Source organism: Pleurodeles waltl, chromosome 6, assembly GCF_031143425.1.
Source record: "Pleurodeles waltl isolate 20211129_DDA chromosome 6, aPleWal1.hap1.20221129, whole genome shotgun sequence".
Taxonomy (NCBI): Eukaryota; Metazoa; Chordata; class Amphibia; order Caudata; family Salamandridae; genus Pleurodeles; species Pleurodeles waltl.
This window is the reverse complement of record NC_090445.1, coordinates 1,376,525,934-1,376,542,567: the sequence shown is the minus strand read 5'-3', so window position 1 is coordinate 1,376,542,567 and position 16,634 is coordinate 1,376,525,934. Positions and strand designations below refer to the sequence as shown.

General features: G+C 43.7%; 1 protein-coding gene across 1 annotated transcript in view; it reads right to left on the bottom strand.

The window, feature by feature from the left end:
• IGSF21 (immunoglobin superfamily member 21) overlaps positions 1-16,634 on the bottom strand; it is a 1,171,165-nt gene that overhangs the window by 573,883 nt on the left and 580,648 nt on the right. Inside the window, exon 3 of the mRNA XM_069240687.1 lies at positions 14,871-14,992. Within this exon, the coding sequence (XP_069096788.1) occupies positions 14,871-14,992 (122 nt within the window). The remainder of the gene's footprint in view (positions 1-14,870; positions 14,993-16,634) is intronic.

Sequence of the window (16,634 nt, the reverse complement as noted above, 5' to 3'; positions counted from 1 at the left end):
TAACTCACTCTTACCCAGTGACACACACAGCTGTTAGGAGATATTGTATTATGTAAGAAAATCTCAAACCACTACAATACATTGTGAAGTGTTGTAGCTGTACATCAAAACCGTGATGACCCCCTGAAGGGGAGGTGCTTGCCTCATACTTAACGGTTTTCATTCTTTTCTCGTTGTAATTTAATGATCACCATTTCAGCTAAGCAACCTAATATTTTGTACTGTCTGCATTGCTCCTATGGGACACAGCAATATCCAACAGAATACATTAGGTAGAACATATCACATATATCCGACGCAGCTCAGCTATTCCTTCGGTCGCCCAGCATGCAGCTTCCAAGAGGCACAACCTCTAGGAAGTTACTGACTTACACAAATTACAAGAGAACACATTAGACAAGAATATCTTTCATTCATTGAAGACAGCAGCATGCCATTTAGTTGGCTTTCATCTTGCTCACAAAAGTAGTTCCCTCCATGATACACCACACACTAACATCCATCAGAACACATTATACCGAGTAGCTACCTCACTAGCATCCAACACACCATAACCAATAGTGACAAGTCACATGGGCTGCAGAAAGCAGTTCCTATGTTATTTATTTATTTTGGAGTTTTTGGAGTTTTGTTAAATACTATATGTTGCCTTTTGTTTACCAAAGAGGAAAATAAAAAAGTGAGCAATTGATTGCTTGAATTATTCTCAGAAACTAGTAATTACTCTGGGCTGAAAATAAGCCAATTGTTTCTTTGCCTACCAAGTAACCAGCCGAGTGCAAATCAGTCTTGGTCCTGCTCCAATAGGAGCAGCCCAACAGATTACTTCAGAGCCCTGACAGAAATTAAAAAATACAGTATCATACTCCAAACTGGATGATAGCATTCAGTTTGGTAACAGGCGTTACCTTACCCTTCAATCACTATCCCAGTACAATTAAAAGCAAATCTGAAAAGTTCTGTTTACAAAAATTCCCTTAAGTATTTGTATTTCTGTTCCAGAGAATGTTACATTGTACAATCGAAGATTTTCTTCATGTTTCATCTTGAAGGATCACAGTTAACATAGATGGGGCGACATGAGCTGCTGTCTCTGGTTTGCAACACTGCCAGGTCTACATTTCTGCAGGCCTGTACCTCATTATGCTTCAGGGGAAGTGCCTACAACCTGGAATCAGTACAAAGCTAAGGGAGGGTTTTGTGGTTCTCCTGATGTGGTCTGCCTTGCTGAGGATAAGACACATTATAGCTTCCTGTTTCTGAAATCTTTATAGCTTGCCAATGGGTTCCTTGAGGAGATCAAAATAGATGATGATATGGTGGTGAAGGTGAACCCTGATGGATGGTCTTGTCAGTTTGGTTCTTTGATTGTTGTGAAGAAGTGGTAGCATGTCTTGATGATGAAGAGCCTGTCTGTTCACACTGTTAGCCAGTGCTTTGATTTGGGTGGTGTAGAAAAGGCCCCCTTTTGCTATGGTTTCTCCCCCCAGCTCTTGTTGCCTGATATCTGATAGTAACTTGGCTGATTGTGTGCTGGGAGCCTGCTAACCAGTCCCCAGCACCTGTGTGCTTTCTCTAAACTGTACCATTGCTTCCACAATTGGCACACCCCTCACACACAGCTAAGTCCCTTATAAAGGTACCAGTGGTAGCAAGGGTCCTGTGGCCAGGAAGGGTCCCTAAGCATAGCAGCATGTACTATGCCACCCTAAGGGATCCTTCACATACACATGCACACGGCTATTGCGACTTGTGTTTGCTGGTGGGGAGAAATAGGTAAAGTTGACATGGTATCACTCTCTGGGCCCCATCCTCACAAACCACTGCTTGTGGCATAGGTAAGTCACCCCCCTAACAGGCCTTCCAGCCCTAAGGCAGGGTGCTCTATACCACAGCTGAGAGCATAGCTGCATGAGCAATATGTCCCTACAGTGCCTAAGTCCATTCTTAGACAGTCTTAGACATTGCAAGTGCAGTGTGGCCATATTGAGTATGTGGGATGGGAGTTTGTCATCAGAAACTCCACAGCTCCAAGATGGCTTCACTGGAGACTGGGAAGTTTGGTATCAGACTTCTCAGCTCAATAAACCTACACTGGTGCACACAGAGGACATCTTAGAGATGCCCCCTGTATTTCACCCTACCCTCTAGTGTAAGGCTGACTTGTCTGGGCCAGCCTGCCAATAACAGACAGGTTTCTGTCCCCATGGGGTGAGAGCCTTTGTGCTTTCTGGGGTCAGGAACAAAGCCTGCTGTGGGTGGAGGTGCCACACACCTCCCTCCTACAGGAACTGCAACACTTGGCAGTGAGCCTCAAAAGCTCCTGTCTCATGCTACACTTCCACAGGGCACTCCAGCTAGTGGAAGATGCCCGCACCCCCAGACCAAGTCCCACTTTTGGCAGCAGGTCCAGCGGGAAAATTAGTAAACACCAGGAGGTGGGCCCAGGTGGGCCCACCCCAGCTAGGACCACCCCCTAGGGTGCCTAGAGCTTAGGTGAACCCCTCCTGGCAGAATCCACCATCTTGTGTTGGAGGATAAAAGCCAATAGGGTTAGGAATGTGGCCCCCTCACCAAAGGGAGTGGTTACAGGAAGGGTGTAGCCGCCCTCAGTGACAGTAGCCATTGGCTGCTGCCCTCTGACCCCTGTAACACCCATAAATCTAGTATTTAGGGGTACCCGTGAACCTTGCTCTTCAGATTCTTGATGACCTGACAAGAAGAAGGACTGAAGAGCCGCACCAGCAGAGAATACTCCAGACGACACCTGACTAGGCCTCAGCCATATCGAACAGTCTGCAGCTTCAAGACTGCTACAGGAAGACGACTCGTCCTTCAGAGCCAGTGACCTCATGAAACCGCCAGAGGACTTCCTGCCTACCAAAGGATCAAGATCTCCCAAGGAAAGTGGCCCTGTCCACAAAGAAACCTCCAAGAAGGAGTCCAGAACGGCCCCAGATCTCCAAGTACTGCCCACTATGCAACCAACGCCCACAGCATGTGTCCAGGTGGCCCACTGGTCTAGAAAAGGTCCATAGGCAATTCTGGACATGAGTGCCCTCTGGGTTGACTCCTCCTGACCCACACGATGACTCCTGCAGCGTAAATCCAGAGGAGCCCCCCCGACCGCGACCGGTTTAGATGGCGATTTACAGATGCCTAAAGGTACCCCTGCACCTGCAACCCCCTGGCCTTGGTGTAGTCAACCGGCAATCCAGCAACACCTAGTGGGCACTCTGCTTACCTTTCCAGCAGTTTGTTTTTTTCAGTGGACTCCCGGGACAATGCCTGCAACATCTTTGCGACCCCCAGGGTTCCCTCATTGAAAAGCACTGGACATCCGATGCTGTGTTTGCACCCTGCACCCGGCCGCCTGTGTGCTGCTGCAGATGTGCGGTTGGTGCTGACCTGTGCCCCCCACCTCCCGGTGCTCATCTTACCACCCCCAGACCTGTGCCTTGAAGTCTCTGGTACTTACCTTCAAGCTGTTTCTTTCTTAGCGCCACTGTCTACATTGGATTCCATTGGGCGCCCAACACCAAATTTGACCTCTGCACCTGGCTGGCCCCGTGTTGCTGGTGGTGCACCCTTGGTGTCTTCCTAAACTTTGTCTTGTGGACACCTTAACCCCCGAAGACTGGGATTGTAACTCAAGTACTTACCTTCAAATTGTGTTGTTACTTTTCCTCCCCTAGGATTGCATCGCTTTCTATGAGAAATTGCTCTGTGTCCACTTTCGAAACTGAAACATATTACTTACCTGTAAACTGATTTACCTGTGAATTCTAAACAAAGTGCATTTGATTCTTGAAAGTGATACATTCTTGAAACTGTACTTACCTGCACAAAGATCCTTTTGGTTCTAGAAATAAAGTATATTTTTGATACATAAGCATTGGCCTGTCGGCCTGAAGGTAGACATTGAGGGTGTGCCTCATTTCTTCTGTGTGTGTATACAACAAATGCTTAGCACTACCCTCTGAAAAGATTAACTGCTCGACCACACTAGCCTCAGTAAAACCTCTGGGGGTCCCCCGGACTCTGTGCACATTATACCTTACTTTGGTATAGTATGTACAGAGCCAGCTTCTTACAGGTAGGAAAAGAGATGTAGGCATCACCAGATTCATAACTTTGTTGTAGTTGATTAAAGGTTCCGAAACAGCGGAAAGGTCAATGAATTGTTCTCAGATTGTGAGAATGCCTGATCCAAGCGCAAGATAATGCTAGATGAATGCTCTGGGCCGTTTTTAAGGCAGGGGTTGATTTGTGTATCATCAGCTCACATTGGAAAGTTCACCATGTGGTGCTCAAGTAGTTATGACAGGGCACATGTAAATATCAAACAGACAAGAAGGGGAAGATCTTGAGGAAAGACAGACAAGATTGGGCATGTGGAGGGATAAACTTATCAGGCCCTTTTTAGCTAAGGTTTGTGAGAAATTATTTTATCCTTCTTGGTGTGGATCCGGACAAACATGCCCAATGTTAAAGTCTTTTCAATAGGATTATTTGGTTCATGGTCTAGGTTGGACACAGGCTCACACACAGCAGCCACCACGCAGAATTCATCCAGGTGGGATGCTATAAGGTAAGCGGTCAACCGGTTTGCTCACACCCACACACGTTTAGTGTTCAGGGTTACAAGAATTTTCCATGTGAAGTTTTGCAGGATCCAGATTCAGTTGGCTTTCAGGCACATGAATAATTTAATTCTGCTGCATATGCCCTTTTTTATCGCAGCACTGTAAGACAACAAAGATTATTTCCCTCTACGTCCTATTCACTTATAAATTAACTTATCAAATCTTGTGCTGGGTCTTTGAGATATGTTCACTTGTCTACCTTCTATCCTGAGGAGGCCACAAACTAATAAGGCTAAAACACATTGACTCTTTGTTTGAAGGAGCACAATAATATAATCAATTTCTTAACTGAGTTGGCGGAGGGAATTACTCCGCCCCAAACGCGATGGATATCCCGCTCTCCATATTACAAGTTCCATTATATTCTATGGAACTCATAAAATGGCGGGCGGGATATCCGTCACTTTTGGGATAGAGGAATCTCCTCCGCCAAGGTCGTAATCAGGCCCTGAGTCGTTTCAGAAGGGGGAAATAAAAAGGGGCACTGACCCCACAGGATCCCCTCCTGCTGTTACAACCTACAGGTCGATTATGGATTTAAATAGGCTTACACAAACACCACCTATGTTACTATCAAGGACAGACAAGGGACGATTGGACACAGTCGATTTATGTTTCCATAAGTATCTTGTTATTGAATGTTTGTGTCATGGTTTAAAACAGGTTAATTTGTTACTTTATTAAGAGACGTTTGAGCATTTGAATTGATGGAACTGTATTAAGACATATTTTTGGCAGGTCTACAAAATTCTGCAATGATCAATTGATGTTTGATTTAGTCATATTCCCAATGAGAAGTGAGGACATTGTTGAGGAGGAGTACCACTGGTTTAATTCATACCCTAATTTTACCTTGTTGTTTGTGTATTACAATTTTGTAGGCAGCAGAAAAATCGAGGACCGTATGAACAGCTTTGTTTTCCTCATTGGGAGAGAGAAGGGGCACTTCTCCAAAGTTAGATAAGGTTTTGGTAGCCCTCACATGTTGGACTATAGACTAATGGTCATGGAGAAAGTGAGCTGTTAAAGTTCCCTTATCACTTCCCTTTCCATGATTATGCATGATTATGGTCCTCAGAAAGGTAGGTTGAAGATAGTTCAGAGGTTGGCATTTGTCTTCAGCTTAAGTACATGGATTTTCAAAGGCATATGATTTATACACACAAAAATCATATTGTGGGAGAACGAGAATAATGCAAGTGAACAGAACATAAGTGGCTGTTGTTTGAGGCACTTTTGTTTCCCACAACTTTTTAGCGCGAGATATATACTTGAGGTCAAATTGAAAGGAAGGGCGTAGTTTGTACTAAAATATTAAGCTAAATGCTAGATTTCCTTTCACATGATTTCAAATTCTTTAAAAAAAAAAAGTTTAATTACACAAAAGATAATTATGCAATTTTTGCACACCCCTAATTGCTGATGTGATATGCAAAGCCTTTTTAAAGAAACCTGGATTGCACTTTCACAGAAACATACTGATGGTTTCTGTTGTTTGGTTGGATTATCCTTTCTTCCTTTTTTAATGGCTTTGTAATAATCCCTCCTATGTCTCTTACCATGGATTTTGTACTATTCAGGCTGTGACTTATGCCGTTATTATTTTAGAATTTGAGTTGGCACAAAAAGTGTCAGACATTTCACCATTGTACCACTTTATATTTTTGACGCCTACCTTGAGTTCTATGGGCTTAGCAGATGTTCCGATGTCTAGCGTAGGTGATATGCTGGGGTAGTGTTTGTCAAAAATGCTTTAGGGATCAGTTGTTGTGTGTTTGTTGATTTTGGCAGTATTGCAGGTTGACTCATAATCATAAGTGCCTACGTTTCTGAAGTACCTGATGGGAGTCTGAAAATGATTTTTCGCCTTGAACAATAGATCTTAGCATGTAAGTACTGTAAACCACTAACATTAAGTTGCTGATCAGGGTGCTTATTGAAGTGATATCATTCTTAACCTCAGATTCACAGCGTTTGGTCCTATCCTCCCATTCAAACGACTCTTCACCACAATAAAAATCTCTTAAGAATATAAACCGTCTGTTAGGAGAATACCTGGTCTTCAATACATCTTCTCTATGAATGGATTACTGTCTACACTGGAGAGCAATGAAGTGACAAATTATTTTTAAAAAACTAACAAAAAAAGAAAAGTACGAAAAAGTTGATTACGGTATGCTGTCTGATAATAATGGTAATTTTACACTGTAATTGCATATGGTCTACACTTTCTTTAAATAGGTAATCAGGGTCCTTACATTTTTATTAACGGTTCATTCTCATGGGATATTTTGTGATGATGCTGTAATTTCAATCAGAAATACGTTTTTTTCATGCAGTAATGCTCGATGGCCTGAATAATCTTACATCAATGCGAAAAAACTCTGCCACCAGACTGGTGGCTCTGAGATGTAACACACATATTGTATAATGATGACGCATCTCATCTGGCTGCCCACCACCTACTAAATACTCACTGAAACATTGTAGCCAAAAATGTTAAAAAATAAAAGTCGGTAGGAAAGAATACCCTTCCCTGATTGCCTTCAGTTTCAATGATGTCTAGATCTCTGGCCTTATTTTAATTGTCATGGATGAACATGAATTATGCATGTATGCTATGGCATAGGCCTGTCTCATGATTATGATCTCTTCAGATCGGGAGAGATACCTAAAGAACTACCCTAATAGTGGGGAAAGAAGACTGCCTCGGCCAGGAGTTAAGCAGCATGTGTTCGGTGGTGGCAACGTACAGTGTAGTAATCGGTAAAAGTAACTAGGCCTTTTTATCTGTGTCACTGTGAATCTGACTCACTCATTTAAAGAGCTGCTGCTGTGTTCTTAACTCACGCTTGGCCTATATCAGGTTAGCATGGAGGGCTGGACAGTGTGTATGTGTTATGGGCACGGAGTAAGTGTATGTGTGCCTGTGAATGGCACAATACGTGGAAGAAGTAGTGCTGTGCAAAGTGTGTAGGTTAAATGAATATGCTGAGTGTATGTGGGTCTGTGGATGGTACAATACATAAAAGTGGCTGGGTTCCATTTTTGGAAAACCAGGGCTAACTGGAGGAGCATGAGGTAACAGAGGAATCTCCCTAGAAATATTTGTGGATTGCTGCATTCCTGTGAGCTGAGTGGGACACACTGGAGGAACAGAGATTCAGGCTCTCCAGTATACTTTAAAGGGTGCTCTTGTATTCAGAGAGAGGTCACTGAAAAGGGGCCTGGGGACATCTCAGGCAAGATATGGGGTTGATAAGGAAATCATAAATAATAGGGAGTGGTCTATGGGATAACCTTTTGATACTCATATCACTCTAGCTGAGATGCACGTGTGAACTCTAGCCACTCCCATTGCCTGAGTAGCTCCTGCTGTGAGAGACTGCTTTCTGCAGAAAGGGCAGGCTAAAGGAGAGACCACAACAAAAGAAAGCAGACCCCGTAATAAATACTTCAAAGATTCAGACCCTAAATCACATTTGGTGTCTGGAAATGGACTTAAGAAGGGGAGATTGACACCCTCAAACGTGTCTACTATAAAGCAGCCAGTCAGGCTGTGAGAGAAGGAGAAGATCTGCAAAACTCCTGCCTGTGACCAGGTCTGGAAGAGGAGGCCTGCCAGTTTTCCAGCTGGGTGATTGGACATCAGTCATGGAATCTGCCTCTGGAACCTAGAGCACTAGTGTCTGCCTGCTTGCCAAGATGAGTGGTTACTGTGAGGAAGAAGAGAGTGCAGGAGGGAGCGAGGTCCAGTGGGAGATCCTGGCAAAGGGGTCTCCGAAGCGGGGTATGAGGAGACGGCTTCTTCACCGATCGGGTCATAGCGCATGTAGAGAGGGAAGTTGGTGAGTCTGTATGCCAAGTGGGGCCACAATGAATACTACTGCTGTGATTATCAGGCCACAGCTTCTGTGTGTAGTAAAGACTGTACTCATTATGCCAGGTGGTACTGCTGTGAAGATTGCTGCCATGCCGAACTGCCCGTAGACTGTGTGTGGAGTGAGAAAGGTAACATGGTATGCCAGTTGGGGCCACTGGTAAAGGGCAAGGACCTGGTTTTGTCAACACTTTCATTCAGAGGAAGAGGCCGCCATGGTAATCCATGCGGGTCCAAGCCCGACTGACGATCCGCACAAGGAACATTATTTCCCATCACCCCACCTGTGGCGAGGATCCAGGGAAATCTACAACCTTTGGAAGAGCATCACTGACACCGGGCAGCTGCCCCCACAGGACCATGTACGAGGAATTCAGGTGAGCAGTACTGACCGGAGACAGCCACGGCAGCTTAAGCACCCGTAAGGGGGGCACGCTCAAAGACTCTGGTCATGCAGGTCTTGCTGGTGCGGTAAGGCTGCTCAACGGGTCAGAAGGCCCTGGGGGAACTTGACTGCTATATATTGCTTTGACACTGGAACACTTTTACTGTAATTGGACTCGGACTAAAAGTGGGTCTTAACCTGAATGTTACCTATCGTGAATGGGGCATAACCACTACCATTAGCGAGAGGGGAGTGGGATTCAGGAACCACCTTTTGAAACACTACAGCCTTGATCTAGGGGGACAGTGTATATTATTTGTGAATGTCTTATTTTACTTTATGTAGGTATATAAATAATCCTTTTTTCAGAACAGCAAGTATTTGACCCGACAATCATTCATTGCTGTTGTTGAACGTATTTTAAGTTCTGAGCCTGTGTTCACTCACATTATCTACCCTACCCCCTGATAAGGTTTGCACAACTCGACCTCTTTTACCACTGATTGTTAAGTGCTGAAGGGGTACTTGGCCCAGTTGCTCAGGATCTATAGGAGGTCGGCCCTGGGACCTAAGGAGCAAAAAAGCCTCATCCCCTGAGGCTTGCTCCAGTACCTCCCACTTGCCCTAGAGCCCCCGAATGGCTTTTAACAATAAATAAATAGAATACAAAAACCCAAGCTTTATAGACTCAGAAAGGAATGACTTTAGTGGCTGATATTACTATCCAAACTTCTAAGCATAGCAGATCAGCTTGTTCAGTGTCAAACAATCTCTTCAGAGAGGAGCAGGCATATTGAAATGTTGCATGAAGCAGGTAGGGCTGGGGTGGTCACTCTCAACCTAGTCTTACAGAGCCTATCATCTTTCTGAAGTAGATAAAGCAAGAATGGTTGAATTAAGTATTGATAGAATGTGGAGATTTCAGGCCAAACCGTTTTTTATTTAAGAATGGTAGGGCTGGGAAGACTCACTCCTGGCTGAGGAAGTCAGAGACTTTAAAGGGGTTCGAGAAAGGAAGGAAGGGATGCATTCCAAGGAATGATGGAGATTGCAGTGAGGGAGTAGAGGTGGAGAGGTAGACAAAGCTTACCATACCTTAGAAAGGAAACGTCAGATAAAAGAAAGGGGTTAAGGATAGAGATTGGATGGTAGACAGAAAGCGAGAGGGTGAGAGCGGGAAACAGAGAAACAAGTCTGAGTGAGAGAGCGAGGGAGCGAGGAGAAATAGAGAGGGAAGGCAGTAAATTAGGTTAAATCATTTCTTTCCAGCTCTTGGCAGTGAAATTAAATTGATGCCGCGGAAGAAGGTGAGCGAGTAGAGCCGAGGTGATGTGATTTAATTTCCATTAAACAGCTCACAGGCAATTAGCTGCATCTCTGCACCGACTCCTGCAGCATGCAGCTCGCCTGTAGCCTCCGAGCTGTGCTGTGCTAGACCAACCAATCACAACCTCCAATCTGTATTGTGGTAATCCAGCCAACGAGACCCTCCAAACTACACCCTGCTGGACCAACCAATGATAGCTTCCAACCTAGAATGTGTGATAGTAGGTTTCCGAAGAGAGACACCAAACTACGCAGGTCTGTGACACATTCTAAACTGGCCCATGCCGATCCAATAAAAAAGAGCCTACAAACTGTACTGTGCCACACCATCCAGTGCCAGCCTGCAAACTAGACTGTGCCAGTCCAGCCAAACACCTTACAAACTGTACTGTGCCAGACTAAAAAAAGACAGCCTCAAACTGGACTGTGCTAGCTCACCCAAGGAGAACGTACAAACTGTACTGTACTGTACTAGACCAACCACTGACAGCCTTTAACCTGGACTGTGTTTATTGAGCCAAAGAGAGACTACGAACTCTATTGTGCAGGGCAACTAATGACACACATTTAAACTGGACTGCAGTAAGAGTCTACAATGTTTACTGTGTTACACTAACCAACCTGAGCCTCCACACTAGACTTCACTATTCCAGCAAAAGAGCCTGTAAGGTGTGCTGTGCTAGACCAAACAATAGCAGCCTTTAAACTGGACAGTGATAGTCCAGCCAAAGAGAGCCTACAACTGCACCATGAGAGACCAACCAATGACATTCTTGAAATTGGACTGTTCTAGTCCAGCAAATGGGAACCTCCAAACTACACTGTGCCAGACCATTCAATGACAGTCTCAAACTGGATGTGGTAATTCAGTCAAAGAGAACCTACAAATGTATTGTGCTAGACCAAGCCCAAAGACAACCTCTAAACTCAACTCTGCTAATCCAGCCAAAGAGAGCCTCTGAACTGCATTGTGCCAGAACAACCAATCACAGTCTGAAAATGAATAGTACTAGTCACCCAGTTATAGCTTTTAAACTGTACTGTGTAGACCAATAAATGACAACCTCCAAACTGAACCATGGTAATCCAGCCAATGTGCGCCTCTGAACTGTACCAGCCAGGACAACCACTGACAGCCTCCAAGATCAACCTTACTATTGTAGTTAATGTGAACCACACAAATAGGCCGTACCTCCCTCGCTACAAAGACTGCCTCCAAACTGGAACATCCCACTCCAGCGATAGACAGAACCCAACCTGCAACATGTATCAGCCATAAAATGACAGCCTCTCAACTGCACTGCCCCAGGTCCTAATGGCAGCCTCCAAACTGCAATGCACACTGGATAGGTAAGTCAATGACAGCTCCTAACTGCTCCACGCTGATCAGCCAGAACCTTGCAAATAAACTGACAGCAAATCAGAACCTCACAAGGCACCCCCGAAGCTCCAGTAAATACAGCTCTAAACTGTGCCGTCTCGACCAATCAGAACCTCCAAATTCCACCACTCAGAGCTTTCTTGCAGGAGCATCCAAACTCCAATACATGAATCGACGACTGTTCTCAAGTCCTTCAACAACAGACTGTGGAATCCCCTGACATCCACAGCATCAAATAATCACAGCCTTCCTGAATTCTTCCTGGAATAATGCAGCATGAGAGGGCCAATATGTGCCACGGTTTGAGCACATTATGTGACATAATGCAGCACATTTTGTAATAGTATTACTTCATTACTTCTGCACTTTTAAACTTCGTAAAATTGTCTGGACATTGGTTGCACCTCATTAGTCCCATTTAATACTCAAATAAAGTAATAAGCAACAAAAGGTGACCAGTCCAACTTAATAAACGGCCCTTCGGTTCGTACCAACATATGTCTCTGCATTTTGAGTAACGTTTCAACCTTGAGCTACAAACAGTTTTTTGTGTTTTTTTTTGTTAAAATCTGCCGATTAGACGGCAGATGATGGATTATGTGGTAAATGTGGCATATCTGTATTTATGCACAAATTGCCGTGGCCAAACAATCGCATAATTCCACTGGCCTTGATTATAATGATAAATAAATTGACACATTGCTTTGCACTTCTTTGCACCGCTTTACCTCATGCAAGAAAATTTAGTAAATATCAAATCTTTTGGCTTCTTCTCTTCTGTATTTCTCTGTCTATTGATGCAGCTCTGTTTCTCAACTGTTTTCAGTTTGATGCTGTTGAAGCTCTACTTAGAGCCAAGCCTCCATTCTTTGAGTTATTGTTTGATCTGTAGAGTTGGTTTTTTTCATGGATATGTTTTTTCTGTGAAATCTGGGAAAATCTTTCCTAACTGCAGAGGTATGTTAAATATGATGGGTTATATCTCTAAGACCCACAAGTGACACCTTCATTCTTTCATTGAATAACTCTACTGGATGTACATCTCTAATGAGAGGACCTATTTAAAGAGGTGAACACTTTCTCATTCATGCCTCGAAAGTCTGCAAATACTCTTTGAAAATGGTCTTTAAAATAATGAGGCCCTTCTTTAGAGTTTGGATTACAGAGTAGGCTATTAAAATGTGGCAGATGTCCTATCTGCCATACTTTAGAAACCCATTGATTATAATGTACTTGGCAGACAAAACATCCACCACATTTGATGGAGTCAAGTGTATGCCAAAATCTAAAGAAGGTCCTTAATTAGGAATCAGAAAGACATGCTCATCAGTTGTATAGCTTGAAAGAAGTAGGAAACTATGGGCCTGATTACAACTTCGGCGGGGGGGGGAATTGCTCTGTCTCAAATGTGACAGATATCCCGCCCGCCGAATTACGAGTCCATTATATCCTACGGAACTCGTAATACAGCGGGTGGGATATCCATCACATTTGGGATGGAGTAATCCCCTCCGCCAAAGTCATAATCAGGCCTTACGTCTGGAAACTACTGATCATTTTCAACAATGTCTACCGACCGATGCTCGTTGGTGTTATAACCTTCTAAAGTTGAAAGGGAATAAAAGAATATCGTAACCACTTTTAACGAGACCTTAACCTTACTAATTAACTGCAATAGTTCACCTTGTTGGACTTACTGCAAACTTTGTATCGTTTAGTAAAGAATGCGGTGGTAAAAACTGGTTCTGAATTAGCTCTGAATGCAGTAACCTAGTCTTACTTCTGCCAGCTTCATACCTCCATAGGAATCTTAACTTTTTTCCATTCCTAAGGTGCGGTGTTAGTTATCCTTTATCTAAAATAGCCCTGGTGGGGACAACCGGGCTCATGACATAATTACTTCTCAGGGAAATCGTGGTAGATCAGATCTCATCCTTTTCCCTAAATTACATTAATCTCACACATGCAAAGGCAAGCAGAGACAGAAATTGGTTCAATAGGATTTATTGAATCAACTGCGTCTTAGATAAAAAGGCATATAATGCAATAGTTAGAATGAGGAAACATACTAGAAGCAAAATGGTGACAAGAAAAGTGAAACACAGAAAAAGTCTCACCATACCGTCACTATACCCAATATATGTGGTTTCTACCTAATCTATGTTAGAGCACAGCAGAATAAGCCCTAATCTGCCCTTTAGGATTCCCCCCAGGGAAGTTATCATCCCCCATACTGGAGTATGACAGCGGTGAAGAGGCCTGTTATCTGTATAGGCACCACCCCCATGTAGGCCAGGGAACCGCTGGTCTCAGAAAGCAGCTAAAGAAATCAGACAACATTTGGTCGTGGTCATCTGGCTGGAACCTTCCTCTAACATGCATGGGGCAGGGAAATGTTTTATAATAAAGCAGCTGATGTTCTGAGAAATGTCCCCACATAAGGATACGTGTGTTTCTGTGAATGTTAGAGGCACAGTGTACCACTTGAGCTGATAATCCTATCTCGCTGCAGCTTTGAGGAAAGCACAAAGTGAAAAGAATGTTGTGCTAAGAAATGTGATGCTTTGCTAGGCGAAAAAACAACTATATAAAGAAAATAAAACACCACCACGAATGTGGCAGATTCTAAAATAATAAAATGTCACTAGGGTACAGGGCCCAAGCAGAAGGCCCAGTTGCTAAAATAACGTGCCCAGAGACATCACTAAAATGGCTGTGCAACACCTTTTATGTCTAGAAAATCTTGGATAATACCTATTTGTTCATACTTTCTATATCTGTACCCGTCTTCTAGTTCTTCTTTTCCGTACTACTGATATATTACTTACTTGGTTCCTGCTGTTTCAGGCCTCTATTCCTAGCCGCTGCAATCCAATCTGGTATGTACCCTCTTTCCATGTGTGTCAATGAACTGATTTTTTTTACACAGGAGGGATAGGCTTCAGTAATCTCAATTTACCGTTTTAAAGTCTGATAGCTGTGCAGAGCCAGTCACACTAGACTTTTTATCTCCTTTACAATAATTTCCAAGGGTTTATAATGTCATTAAAAATTAGATTCCCCTTGTTCTTCAGTCTTCCTCTTTTGTACCCTTCTTCAGTATAGCCTAAAACCTTTAGTATTGACAACACTAAACCTGGAAGACATTCTGTAGTTATGAAAGATGCCTTTACACAGTGGATGAATACACAATAAGGTGATATGACTGATATTAATGCACAGTTGCACAGAATACACTTAGTACTTTCTTACCGCACAGTGGACTGGTACAGTAGGTCTTCTCTCTTGCGGTAGTTCTCCATGTGTGAGGTGTTGGTAGAAAACATAGCATCATAAGTGAAGATCTTCTGTTTGATTGTACCACCATCTGTCACCTGGCAAGGAAACATAAACATTAGTTTATGGGAATCAGTAAGCGCTATATTGATGATAGTTCAAGTCTATCTTTTTATGTGCAGAGTCTTGCCACGAGAGCGGAGTCTCGACAAATTACTATAAGTAAAATTAAATCTGTAGTTTGTGGACTAAACAAACACTAAACACACATAAAAGTATGAGTACCTTTGAGAATCAGGCCCTGTGTGTCCCTGCCACATATGCCCACTCTGATGTCTTACCACAGAACCCGTCCTGCCTAAGTAAGGTCACTTTACTGCCTAAGTAAGCTCTCACAGACTGTTGTCTGTCCCAGCACTTCAGGATGCTGACCTCTAAAGGTCATTGTAATGGAGCGCCAGCTGACCTCTTACTGGTCAAAACTGATTTCTGGCCTCAGCTGTTTTGAATGCGATGCAGGATAGTCTCAACCAAACCTCTTAGAAACTTCGGGGTAGTAAGGCGTCAGCAGACAAGTACTTCGTACTGCTCCTGGTCGATTAATGACCCGATCATTCTTAATGTTAAGACTTGGCTCTCTCCCCATCGATGGAGAATGCTGTACCCAAAGACGTCCCAAAGAGCTATTTATTATTCTTATGTGTTGTACTTTCTGTAATGCTAGACAACTGTAATTCTCTGATCATGAAATATGACACTAATTGTGCTACTTTTGCCTTTGAAAGTTTATTTGAAAAACCCACACAGACATGGCTACAGACCTTGGCTCAGTCCAAAGTATTTGATAAATTAAATGTTTATAATTTCGTTATATGAGTTATTTATATAGCCATTTCATTGCTTAATTGAAAAAAAAATTCTTACACTTAAAACCCCGTGGTCTGTGTGAGAGGCTGTCTCCACTGTCTAATGGGCAATGTGAGAGACTGGCACTGGTTATCAGAAAGAGAAACTGGCATTAATTGTCAGGATGAGAAGCAGACACTTGTGGTTATTTCAGAGGCGTCTCCGTTAAGGCGGAGGAGCATCTCCCTCCTGCCAGCAGAGGCAAACGAAAAATGAAATGATAATAACATGCTTATTATCATTTCATTTTTCGTTAGGAGCTGAGTCTGGGTTGGGGCCATAAAGAAAATGGTGGAGGACCAGGATGAGTGGTGGGCACTGCTGTCACTGTGCGTGTCGGTTTGGCTAGCCATCTTAGGGTGGCCAAACCGACATGCGCATTAACATCCCTCCAACCCAGCTGTATTGCTGGATGGAGAAAAACAGCAGGCATAGATTCCCAGTCCCCTTGGGAGCGCAAAACCAACCCGCTTCATCCAGTTCCGACTCTGCTCTCATAGGTATTACCTGCATGAGAGCAGCGTCTGGATTGGCTGTAGGGGAGTCCGGGAACCTCAGCCTGTGCGCACACACACACCAGAAGAGCGGCGTGTGGCGAACGACGAGAAGCAGGTAAGTTTTTTTTCTTTATTTATTACCCCCACCTCAATACCTTTCCATGGCTCCAGCTGCTACTGGTTATTATGAGAAGATGGCTTGTCTGTGTCAGAACAGAAACTGTCTGTAGTGTGCAGTATGAGAAATTGGCACTGATGTGCTGTGTGTGTGGGGATGGTAGGGGTGCAAAATGTGGGTTTCGCCGTCAGCTGTGGGTAGTTTGACAAGTTGCAGGCA